We start from the raw sequence: 13,014 nt of genomic DNA, 5'->3' as shown, positions 1-13,014 counted from the left end.
AGTACTAACCAGGCCTGACCCTGCTTAGCTTCCAAGATCAGATGAGATATCAAGTCTGTTCAGGGTAGTATTTTGACATAGGGTCTGCAACTTTTCTGTATTCTGGCTTTGGTAGCAATGTGGGATGGTCAGGGAGCTGTGTCTACCCCACTCTTGGTTGGTTAAGGGGGAGAACTGGCTCTGATGTAGACTTAACACATCATCTGTGACCCCCCTGGCCTTCATTTCTTCCCTGGGTCCGAGTCCCACTTTGTGTCTGTGAGCCTTGGTAAGGTCACACTGCCCCTGAACTCCCCACTTTGTAATGGGAAAACGCCGTGAACTGTTTCAAGCTGCTATCGGATCAGTGATTTTGCCTTTCTGAGCCTGCCAAACATCTGTTTCCAGCTCAGTTATGTGTACGCTCTTGAAAAGACTGCAGTGCATTGTGAAATGCTCGGTTAGCAGCAAGCTAAATTTATTTAGAACTGAAAGAATTGTTCTGCTTCTTGAGAAAATATGTGCTTAGTCTCAAAGTGGTAGGCAAGCAAGTTGCTACTTGAGGAACTGTCCTTATGTCGTGGAAGCTGGATAAGGGGGCATTTCTTTGCTATTTCTCCTCAGTTCCCGGCCTAGAGCCCCTTCCCCAACCTGGTGCCCTCCGGATGCTGCTGGACTACAACTCCCATCATCCCTGATTATTGGTGATGCTGTCAATGGCCAATGAGAGTTGTAGTCTGGAATATCTGGAGGCCATCAAGTAGGGATGCTGGTCAGGGCTGAATAGGACACAGTCTTTTGGGTGGGTGGGGGCGTCAGATGTTGGAGATCTGTGGAATGAGCTAGATTAGCAGGAGAGTTTCAGAACTGGAGGGCTGTAGTTTGGTAGTAGAGCATCTTCAACCGTTGCTCATAATGCTTGGTTTCCTTGATCATCTTGGTCACCCCCTCTGCACACCTTCCAGCTTATCAACATCCTTCTTAAATTTTGGTGCCATGGATGAAACCCGTCCTTGGGGAGGCTTGCACAGTTCCCCCCCCCTCCTGCCCTTAGCTTCAAGATGTATGCTGGGATACTTCTCCTGCTAGAGGTCTCCTCGAGCCATTCTTTTCTCTTAGCTCCTTTCTATCACTTGAATTAAAGGTAGGCAACTCAGCCTGCTTAAAAAAAAATAACGAAGAGAGTTTGTAGGCCATTTGTGCACATCCCAGAAATCCCCTGCTCTGAAGCCAAGCCACTTCAAGAGGCACCTTCTGTGAAATGATGAACTTGCTATGTCCCAGCAAGGTACATTTTGCAAAGCACCTAAAAGCCCCAATCCTGGCACCAGCTCCCTTAAGTAACCGTCTGTCCCAAATTGCTGCTGATGAGGGCTTTGGAGACATGTTTTGGTAACCAAGCCAGCTGAGAACTGTTTCTAAAAATCAGCCGAAAGCCTTATTTCTAAACCGCCGTTTCGTTATAAGTGGACGATGGCCCTAAACAGATGCAGGCTGGCTCCTTGGTGCAGGGGACGGAGGAATCCAGTGCACTGCAGTGGCATTTTTTCTTGAGCGGTTTGGCAGCGAGAGGAATGGGAGGAGAGGGGTCAGGTGCTTTCTACAAGATTGAACCAACTCACCCTCCCCCCCTCCCGGCCAGTCGGCCAGTGCCAGCTCAAAACAAGCCTTTGTTGGTGTTTAGCACAAGGAGATTGAAAGCGGAGTGGCTGCCAAGGGAGAAATATTTCTGGGAAGAAGCCTGGAAGAACTCCAGGCCCAGCATCCTGCGCAAGAGAAGCCGGGTTAGAAGGAAGTCACAAACACAGCTGGAGGCGGGAGAGCGTTGTATGTGACACAAGTCATCCTGGGGGGTGTTGACTGGAGATCCTGACCCGACCCTTTAAAAAAGCACCACGCTGCGTTTTGGTCTTAGGAGCTGCCAGGGGAATTCTGCAGCCATGAGATGCAAAGGCTTTTGCGCTTCGAAGCATTCTCGTCCACCCTCAAAACAAGGACAGGATCCAGCTTGCCTGAGCAGGAGCACACATTCTGACACCCTGAGCCGCTAGCGATGCTCTCCAGCAGCTTCTCTGGCTGAACTCCCCTCCTGTCTCCACATAGTGAGCTCTATCCTGGTCAAAGGGTATTATTACTGTTGCCATTTAATTATATGCTGCTTTTCAGCCCAGAGGCCACCAAAGTGGTGAGCGACTGATTAGAAGGAAATATGCAACGGGTGCAGTAAAATACCATAAATCAGGGGTGGAGAAACTCAACCCTTGGGGCCCAGTGTGGTCCTCCAAGCCTCTCTTTCTGCGCCTTAGGACTGCCTCCAGTCATGCCCCCTCTCCAGAAAACCACTAAGTTTGGCTCCCCACCTTTTCTGAGGAGGTATATCCTTCTTACCTGACATGCGCTTGATTGCGAGTGATACCTCATCATGCCACTTGGTGATTTTGCACAATTTCTGTTACCAGTATTTCTGCTCTAAAATGCTCAAGGTGCCTTTTGATCAGTTTTTAATTAATGCTATTTACTTTTTAAAGGTATAGTATTTAGCACAGTTTATTAAATTATTATTTTTTAAAGTGATGTTTTTTGTGAAGCGGCTGGCTGCTGACATTTTCTCCTGTTTTTGTTTCCCCCACTTAAAACAGATGGCTTGTTCAACCAGTACATCAGTCAGCAGGAATACAAACCACGGTGGGGTCAGATAATCCCCAAAAGCACCAAAGGTGAGACAATTGGATTCGCTGCAACGCAGTCTGTAGCAGGCTATTCCTGGACGATCTTAAGAAGCTAGTGCAGAATGTGTAAGAATCATGGTCCAAACAGGAGCTGACCGCAGGGATTTTAATGCCTTCTTTCACTGGCTGTATGTGCACTTCAGATCCCATAAAGGTAAAGGGACCCCTGACTGTTAGGTCCAGTCGCAGACGACTTTTGGGTTGCGGGGCTCATCTGCCTTTACTGGCTGAGGGAGCCGGCGTACAGCTTCCGGGTCAGGTGGCCAGCATGACTAAGCCACTTCTGGCGAACCGGAGCAGCACATGGAAATGCCGTTTACCTTCCTGCCTGAGCGGTACCTATTTATCTACTTGCACTTTGACATGCTTTCGAACTGCTAGGTTGGCAGGAGCAGGGACCGAGCAACGGGAGCTCACCCTGTCACGGGGATTCGAACCGCTGACCTTCTGATCGGCAAGCCCTAGGCTCTGTGGTTTAGACCACAGCGCCACCCACGTCCCTCAGATCCCATAAGGTCATGAAAATAATATAGTGACATGGTCAGTGAGAATACCCTCCACCCTTTTCATTTCATTTTGTTTTCAGAAGAGGAAAATGTCCTTTCAAGATGCACATATTTCACATGGGGTTGATGGGGAAAAATTGCATTATTATCCCACCCTAATTCCCCAGGCTGTCAGGGTGGCATACATGGTCTTCTCAAGTTATCCCTGCAACAATCTGGGGAGGGACTAACTCAAAGCTATCTAATAACTTTGAATCCAAGTAGAAATTCAAACCTAAGTCTCCCCAGTTTCATTCCAACACTCTAGCCAGTACAGTGTATCATGTTGGATTTCAGCATTCTGTTTTGACGCCTGCATGTTTTGTGTTACAATAGCCAGTGCTGTCGTTTTCATTCTTGGAATTATGTAAGTTTGCACATCTTAAATCCAGTTGAATACATGCGTCGGGAAACTCACAACCATGTAGAATAATGAGGATTTCTCTCCCTTAAACTTGAACAAGGTGATGGCGAGGACAGCAGGCCTGGAATGAGAGGCGGCCATCAAATGGTCATTGACGTGCAGACAGGTGAGCAGCCTTTAGTTTTTTGTTTTCTTTTTAAAAATAAAACTATAATGGGTTTTTGCATCTGGCTATAGTTCTGGGGATGACCTTATTTCAAGGTTCAGCTTAAACTGTTGAGAAACCAGTGAAAGGTTGCAAAAGGAGGACCATTGCTGAATTAGGCAGGGAGCTTTTGACCTCAGCTCCTTCCCCTTCCAGTGCATTGGAGCAGACAGGTGGGTTTAACTGGAGGAACGCAACACGATCACAGACCAGAAGCAGATTCACTTAAAACAAAATTGTTCTGCACCATGCAATGTTGGGATCAGGCTCTTGGGGCTGGAGTTCTCGGGACCTGTCTTACTCAGGCCCGCCTAGTTTTGCAGCCTGAATAATTGCCAGGTGTCTTGCATAGCTTCATGGGAACTCCACGCAGACTTGGCACCAGAGGTTTCCAACCTTTCCCATGTGAGGCAGTTGGTTTAGCTCCACTAGGCTTCCTCTGCCTGTCTCTTCCTCCTTTCTTCCTGGCCCTTCTCTCTGCTCGCCTACATACCTCGTTTGCCTGGCCTACTGAACCTTCGTCCATCTACAACCCTGGCTGGTGGGTAGGACTGTGCCTGTCTGATCCTAGCCTGGAGTGTCCTGATTTTGGCTGCTTGATGGCCTGTGGTTCTTGAGCTTTCCTTCTGTCAAGACAGGTGTGTTTGGGGCTTCATTCCAGGGACTGGTTCAGGTTCATGGCTCCGGGGATCAGTGTGTGGCCCCTTGCCCAGTGTACAAAGCAGGCTTGGTTTAACTGGTTATTTTTTAATTTGGTGGATCCGTTGAGGAGCCCCTAAGGGTCAGGGAAGGCTGGCTGCCTTTGCCTGAGGTTTCTGCGACTGCTTCGGCCAGAGACGTGATGTCACCGAGTGGGGTGGACATCTGGCTGAGGACCAAGAGAAAGTTTTCTTTGAGGTCCTTGGCGGATGGGGTTTTTACTTTGTGCTTTGGGGTCTGATTGCTGGGAGGAAACCTTTCTGCTGGGGAGATTGACTAATGGTCTGCAGTTATTTTTTGCTTTCCATTACCTCAGCCACGATAAACATTTTTTTAAGTGAATCCCAATTTTCTTTGGTGCTTGCATAAATAGCACTCCTATTGGGTGATTTCAGATCACCCAAATATGTTTTGGTATCCCAGAGCCATCTGTTTAAGAGGTTGCTCTGAAATAGACTCACTCGCCCTTCTTATTTTCATTGAACACTGAAGACTTTATTCAATCTTAGCTGCAATTTTTCAGGTCACTGTGGTCATACCAGCACCCCAGTTTTGTAACCTGTTATAAGGGCTTCGAGGAGCACAGTAAAAAGTACCGTATTTTTCGCTCTATAACACGCACCAGACCATAACACGCACGTAGTTTTTAGAGGAGGAAAACAAGAAAAAAAATATTCTAAACGAAATAGTGGATATATGATTTTTGTGGTTCATGCTGTGGCCACAGACATGTGATCTGACAGTGAGTTTAGAGTAGCCCAATGCAAAAATCCTGAGGATCCATGTGGATCCATGCTTTGTAACCACGAAGGAGGAAAGGAAAGGGAACCATGGATCCTCTGCTCACGACTGCAGCAGATCCCCCCCGCCACCCGCAGGCATTCGCTCCATAACACGCACGGACATTTTCCCTTACTTTCTAGGAGGAAAAAAGTGAGTGTTATGGTGCAAAAAATACGGTAAATAAATTTCTGAATAGAAAGGCTATTTCATTCTGAAGTACAGCTTGCTTGCTTTTAACCTCTACCAGAGAGTTTCCAGGGTAGATATATGTGTACAAGGAATGCTGAATTAAGAGAAATGACCTAGAGTAGGCTTTAAAATACTAAAGTATTTCAGGCTGCGTTTGGGCTAAAATGATGGCCTGTATTTTTAAACTTTTGCTGCTCTCTGTTAAAAATTGTAAGCATTCTTTTATAGGGTCTAGATTCGGAATGGTCTTATACTGCTGTTTCAGTTTTAACTTTTTAGATACTGGTTTAGATACTGATTCTAAGCTACCTTGGATAAACTTTTGTTTCAAAAGGCAGCATATAAACCCTATAAATAAATGAAAAACAACTTTAAAGCAATCCAAGGGCTTTCTGGTTATATATATATATGCCTCCTAACCGTTCCTCCTCATTTTCTTTCCTCCCTCATGGTTTGTTTTGTTAGTTCATAGTATTTTGTATGGGGACATTGTTTTATCATTTTTGTACAGCTTCTAGTTAACAGCCACATAATAAATAATAGTTATACCGTTAAATGCCAGAGGGATTGTTAATGCAGCAGGGAAGCGCCCTCTAGTGGACAGAAAGCGGAATACTTTTTAACGTTATTATTCTGGCAGAAATAGAATAGGAAATTGCCTTCTGACGTGCATGACAGAAGTTACTTTGTAGGGAGGCCAGTTTCTGGAATTCTGCAGTTTGTCTCAACAAATTATGACGTACACCTGCTGTCGTTTTAAAACTGCCACGTGTCCAGGTGACCAGTGGCTATTTGCCTGATTTTTCCGGGCAAATAGTACCAGGACATTTCGTGCTCCTGCTATTTCAAGCTCGTTTGACACTTTGGGGATGTGCAATCTGGAACAATCCAAGGGTGGCTGAGGAATTTTAAAGGTGTGTCAGTCGCTGCCAGAATTTCAAGGTGGACTGCTCTTGTCACTTGTTGCTCTCCTCTCAGCAGCCCCTCACCTGTATATTCAGTCTGTATTTCCTGCCAGCCCAATATTCAGTGGCTGTAAGTGATTTACCGGCCAACGAGAAGCTCTCCTCTGCTTGCTACCACATTCCATAAGTCTCTGATAAAGCTGAGCTACATAGCTTTCCATCTGCCGCCTTGAAGATGCATATTTCATTTATTCCAAGCTGAAAAAGTAAGTGTTAGTTGCCTTAACGTCATCTGGAAAACTTCCAATTTGCCACATGACCTTTGGGGCCTATTTTGAACACAGGACAGCTTCCCCTTCTGTCCCACCCCCCCATCCTAATTTTTCTACTGCCCGAGACTTACCTTGATCCATTGAACGTGACATTGGCCTTCTCCATCCTGAACAATCTCTTGCTAAATGGAAATCCTGTCTCCGTTGCATTGGACTTAAGCTTCCTTTTTCTTTAGTTAAGAAGCGCCCAGAGGATTTTCCCTTGGAAATCTCACTGAGGAACAACACACCCCTGGTTTGCTTGAGGCAGACGGACACCTGTACTTTATTCCTTTCCATAAACATGCCCCTCCTCTTCTCATTATGGGCATAAATCCAAAAGACTGGTTCTGGCCAGTCTAGCGCAAATGGCTGCCTGGGGTCCCAGAGTTGGAGGCAGCCTCCCACCACCACCACTGAGATAAAAAGTGACATGATATTTCTAAGCTATGAATAGCAAAGCGCCTGGCGTGGGGATGAATCAGCACTTGGCCAGCTACCTGACGGAGGAGATCCCTCCTGCCAATTTATTGCATGTCTTGTGGGCATCCATTTTAATATTTTGCTTAGTGCCTCGCGAAGCCAGGAGACATCACTGTAGACGCTTTGTTAGGGGCAACCGTGTGCGTGTTTGCTCTCACAGTGCTATGGAATTGATGATAATTCCTGTCAGAGGAGGGTGGTTACGTAACCCGTCAGCGTCGCTGTAAGCAGCAATACGGGGATGTGCTTTCATAACCGGAGGTCAGGCCTCTTGTTTCTGATGGCATCAAGCAAGCTTAAAGCTTAAAATCTTAGGGAGCATCTCCTAGTCTATAAATCCTGCCCCACCTTCCGAATTAAGATCTCCTAATCAAGCCAACTCCCAAGTACTAGGGGTTTGTCTTTTTAACAAGAAACAGGGCTTCTAGCATTGTGTCTCTAGAATAAGGAATTCATAGAATCGTAGAATTGGAAGGGACCCCAAGGGTCATCTAGTCCAACCCCCTGCAGTGCAGGAATCTCAACTGAAGCATCCCTGACAGATGGCCACCCAACCTCTGCTTAGAAACCTCCAAGGAAGGAGAGTCCACAGTTTCTCAAGGAGGTCCGTTCTACCGTCAAACAGCTCTTACTTTCAGGAAGTTCTTCCTTCCTCTCCTTGTAAGTTTTGAGGGTGTCACCCCTTTCTTCCTCCCACCCCCCCAAACTGGGAAGCAAAGCTGCATTTGTTTAGATGGTGATTCTAGAGCAGGCACAGGCAAACTCGGCCCTCCAGGTGTTTTGAAACTACAATTCCCATCATCCCTGACCACTGGCCCTGTTAGCTAGGGATGATGGGAGTTGTAGTCCCGAAACATCTGGAGGGCCGTGTTTGCCTATGCCTGTTCTAGAGAATAACCGCCACTAATTTTTCTGTTAGTGAAATTGGTGGTTCCTGTATTCTGCTGTGGTAATTTGGACTGCTATTGCATGGCTTGATCACTGGGGGTTTAGTATTCCCGTGTTAGTATAGTTTAAGCTATGGTTTTCCCAGTAGCGATGTATGGAAGTGAGAGCTGGACCATAAAGAAGGCTGTTCGCCGAAGAATGGATGCTTTTGAATTATGGTGCTGGAGGAGACTCTTGAGAGTCCCATGGACTGCAAGAAGATCAAACCCATCCATTCTGAAGGAAATCAGCCCTGAGAGTTCACTGGAAGGACAGATCCTGAAGCTGAGGCTCCAATACTTTGGCCACCTCATGAGAAGAGAAGACTCCCTGGAAAAGACCCTGATGTTGGGAAAGATGGAGGGCACAAGGAGAAGGGGACGACAGAAGACAAGATGGTTGGACAGTGTTGTTGAAGCTACCAACATGAGTCTGACCAAACTGCAGGAGGCAGTGGAAGACAGGAGTGCCTGGCGTGCTCTGGTCCAGGGGGTCACGAAGAGTCGGACACGACTAAACGACTAAACAACAACAACATTCCTGTGTTAAATGGGAGGAGTTGTAGCTCAGTGGCAAGAGCATCTGCTTTGCATTCCCTCCATCTCCAGCTGGAGCTGGGAACGGCTTCTGCCTGGAACCCTGGGGAGCCTGAGATCTTCTGATGAAGGGCGGTATATAAATCAAATAAATAAGTCAGTCGGTCAGCATGGATTATGATCAGCTAGCTGAACCAGATGGTCTGATTCCGAATAATGCTGCTTCCTAATGTTCCTGTGTTTTACTGCTCTAAAAATGAGCTTACATTTACGCAAGCAGCTGTGCTTTATGCTCCTATAATAGGAAAGCTCAGCTGGTTAGACTATGATGCTGATCATGCCAGGGCTGCAGGTTTGATCCCCGTATGAGACAGCTGCTTATCCCTGCATTGCAGGGGGTTGAACTAGATGATCCTCAGGGTCCCCTCCCCCTAAACTCTGTGATTCTATGAAAAGGAGTTGGCACATGTTCTGTTAACTCGGTTTCTTGGCTATATGCATGTTTTGCATTGCATTGCAGAAGCTGCTGGTTGTGATGTCAAAGTAGCTGGGGTGGTGTCAGGCAGGGACAATGCTTGAAAGGTATGTATTGGAACAATAGGCTTCGGAGACTATAAGTGGAAGACACGGGAATATTAGCCTGTTTTGAAAACGCTCCCTTGGGAGCAGTGCGTGTGTGAAGCATATCAAGCAAATGGTTAATTACGGACAAGGCTGGCCTGACTGTGAGTGTGCGAGCAAAGGTTGACTGTCAAAATACCTCCCTGCCACTTGGGCCTTTTTCATGAAAGAAACGAACGCTTCTCTTAGAAGGGGGAAATTTCCGAGGAGCGTTTTAACAGCCGTTAAATATTCTGAAGATGTGCCAGCAGAGGAGACGCAGGCAATCACCTTAAGGACTCATCAGAATGGCGTGAAAGGGCTTGAAGGAGAAAAGAGCTCTATCTTAAACATGGGGAAAGAGCTTTCTAATTAAGAGCAATTCACCGGTGGAATATTCTGCCTGGCAAGATAATTCTTCATAGGAAGCGTGGATGAAGAGGATGGACAGACACTTGTGTTTAAGGGGTGGTGGGAATAAAATGGTCTTCCTGGTTCTGATTTATTTATAAATGAGGGCTTTGAAATTTGGAATGGGGTGGGGGCTTTGTTCTACCTGTCAGAATGCTCCTGAATCCCACTTGCTGGAAACAGCAGGAGCAGAGAGTGATGTTGCGATCCGGTCCTGATTCCAGGCTTCCGATAGGCCCCTGGTTGTCCACTGAGAGAACAGGATGCTGCGCTAGACAGGCCATTGGGCCATTGATTCATCTAGGTTCTCTTTCCATTCCTGTGGGGACTGATGCAAATTCTGGAGCGAGGATTTGCATCAAGATAATACTTCATTACAAAGGGAGCGCTTGTTCCGTACTTCTTAAGTTCAATTGCAGACCAAAAATAACTTGTTATTTATAGTATCAGCTGAGGAGACAAGACAAGAGGAGAGAGAGGCAAACGTTGCTCATTCCGCTGAGGAAGTATGGTACCTCTGTCTTTTGAGCTGGGGGGCGGGCACAGTTGCAAAGTGAGATGCAAAGCAAGCTTGCCTCTCTGCTGTCCCTTCTGCGATCTTAAGAGTTCAGTCTAGGATGGCGATGGATTCAGTTCTTGTGCATGCTATTTCCCCCAGCTCCCACCAGATTCAGTTCAGGTTTGTGATCGACGCAGCCTCTCCGTGCTTTGCATGGCATTTTGCCCGAGGTCCAGTAGGATATGCACCGTGTGCCAAATCTCTGTGTTTTTTCCTCAGTTATCAATCGGGCCATTGTGGCAAATGTGGGTTTTGTGAGCTGTGAGAACTTAGGCACACAAAAGGACTTGCTCTTTGCAAGGAACATTGGCTGCCCTGTGCCCAGAAAGGAAGGGTAATTAAAGTTAATGACCCAAGGTAACCTCCGGGAGATGGTGCCAGTGGCAGCCACTAGCACTGCTGCAGACAGGGGTCAATAATTCCTATCCTCCTCCTTTTAAAATCCCTTTCTAAAACAGATGCGTTGTTGCTGTCGGGTGGAAAGCTGCCCAGATGTCTTTGAATTAATATGTTAATATTTTATTTCAATAAGTAGTTTTGGCGTGGAATCATTCGGGTCGGCTTAAGCACCTACCCCGGCAAAGCAGCCATTTCGCCCCAACTGTCTTTAGGGAACACTTTCCACACCAGCCTGTCTGCTAGGACAGAAGGCTCTGAGGCCTGCTGTCACCCTATGTGAACTGAGAAGACAGCCCAGGAAACACCCAGCACTTTGTCTCCTGCGTCTGCGTGTTGCTTGAGAAGATCAGTTGTGGGAGGCAGGTGTTCTGCTGCCCTCTGGTGTTTTAGACTACAATTCCCATCAGCCCCAGCCAGCAGCTGGTCTAAATGCTATATTCTGTGCCAGCTGCATTGCAGTTGCCAAAAGATGCTAACTTAAAATAAAAATAAAAAATAGAGCAGGATTTCTTTTTCTTTACATTGCAAGGGGTTGGACTAGGTGACCCTCGGGATCCCTTCCGACTCTACAACATAGCTGTCAACGTTTCCCATTTTCTAAGGGAAATTCCCTTATTCCGAATAGGATTCCTCGCAAGAAAAGGGAAAAGTTGACAGCTATGCTCTACAATTCTACTATTCTTCTCTTACCTCTTTCACCTGTTTTGTGGTAGTTGGGAGGCTCTTAACCAGTTACCTGGGCAGCTCTTGCGTAGCGTTTTTCATTTTCTAGCAGTAGGGAAAAAAGCAGCAGTGCTCTGTCTGAAGAAAGCATAAAGCCATTGGGGAGCAGGTTGCAGTAGAAATTCCCTTGGCACAATAGCTCCTCCATCCGCCATCACGATCTCCCTACTCCTCTTCCTCCTGAGGTCCACCGGGTTTATCTGTGGTTGTGATTCCCCTCCATTGCTCTTTCCAAAGTGGTTTCCTTCTCTGATAGGTGTAAAACTGAGCCACACTCAGGATAAAGGTTTGGGAACTGGAGGAAATGTGCAACTAGGTGCCAAGTAACCAGTGACTAATTCCCCCACCACTTCTGGATAGCTGATATTTTACAGGGCCAAGTGCAGCCCTTCGCGCTTCTGTATCTGCCCCTTGGATGTCTCCCCTGGCTATACTCCACTCCAACCCTACTTTGTACCCCAATTGTTTTCACCTATAACACTGGAAATGCTTCCTGCTTGTCTGGTTGGAAGATAGAAAGGTGTGTGTCTGTGTCTATTTGCTCTACAGCAAATATAAAATTTGCATTTGTTGCTCCATCCACTTTTGCTTCTGGCTATAGCCACGTGCAGCAATCTGGACCTCCAGTGGCTGCCTAGAAAGGAATGTGGCCCTTGGGCTACAAAAGGTCCCCACCTCCCCACTTGCTCACCTTTCTCCTCTCAGAGTCCTTTCTTTCCAAACCGCTTAAGAAGTATAGGAAGGGGATAACCATTTGGATGTCTCGGGAGGGCGTGTAAGCAGAACTGGCCCAGGTGCTACCACTTGCCAACCTATAATGTCTTATGACTGAGATGAACTCCCTCCATTCACTAAAGTATAGACTTAACTCAGAAATTGCAACTTCACTTTGCTCTTTGTGAAGGATCATCAGAGGTCAGGACATCTCTAAGGGCCTCTGTGCACTTACCCTGCTTGAATCCTAAGTGTGTAAGAGGTTCACTTGAGTGTTCATCTATCCTTTCTTTTTTATCTGATTGGACAGCATTGTTTACTCCCACCTCTCTTTGGTCCGTTAGAGCTACTCAGTGCCTTTCTTAGCACAAAACCAGATCCTTTTCATATAGATAGTATCAAAGCCTATATGCTTCTAAAACCTCCAAACGGTTAGGGACACAGCTGACCAGGAACATCTTGACCAAGCCCCATTAGAATACAGCTAGCTTTTTACATTAAGTGTTTGCCACCAGCTTCCTAATGGATAAGCTATCATATTCCGAAGGAAGTGATACTCAGGCAAGTTTTCCTTGGAGTCAACCCATTGAAATTAAGGAACATGACTAAATTAGGTCCATTAATTTCAGTAGGCCTCCACTGATTTAAACTTGGTTGAGTGCCACCCTGAAATTTGGAAAGTGTTTATAGATGTTGCAAGCAAACATTCTAACGATGATCTCATGCTTCAATCTGTTTTGTTCACAAACTAATGCCTTTCTTTCCTGAAATTTTGATTAGAAACAGTATATTTGTTTGGCGGCTGGGACGGGACTCAGGACCTGGCTGACTTCTGGGCCTACAGTGTGAAGGAGAACCAGTGGACGTGTATATCAAGAGATACTGAAAAAGAGGCAAGTTTCAAGCATTTTCTTATGAGTGCGCCATGTGACCAAAGCCTGGTGTTTGCCAAG

The 13,014-nt window shown here is 46.5% G+C and overlaps 1 protein-coding gene across 2 annotated transcripts in view; it reads left to right on the top strand.

Moving 5' to 3' along the window:
• Positions 1–13,014, top strand: part of MKLN1 (muskelin 1) — an 86,337-nt gene that overhangs the window by 32,219 nt on the left and 41,104 nt on the right. For both annotated transcript variants that reach the window (XM_083461160.1, XM_083461161.1), the window contains 3 exons: positions 2,619–2,696; positions 3,718–3,783; positions 12,842–12,954. In XM_083461160.1, coding sequence (XP_083317286.1) covers positions 2,619–2,696; positions 3,718–3,783; positions 12,842–12,954 — 257 coding nt within the window. The remainder of the gene's footprint in view (positions 1–2,618; positions 2,697–3,717; positions 3,784–12,841; positions 12,955–13,014) is intronic.

This window comes from Podarcis liolepis, assembly GCF_965112155.1.
Source record: "Podarcis liolepis genome assembly, chromosome: 10".
Classification (NCBI taxonomy): domain Eukaryota; kingdom Metazoa; phylum Chordata; class Lepidosauria; order Squamata; family Lacertidae; genus Podarcis; species Podarcis liolepis.
The sequence above is the reverse complement of the archived record's forward strand: the minus strand, read 5'-3'. Positions and strand labels throughout refer to the sequence as shown.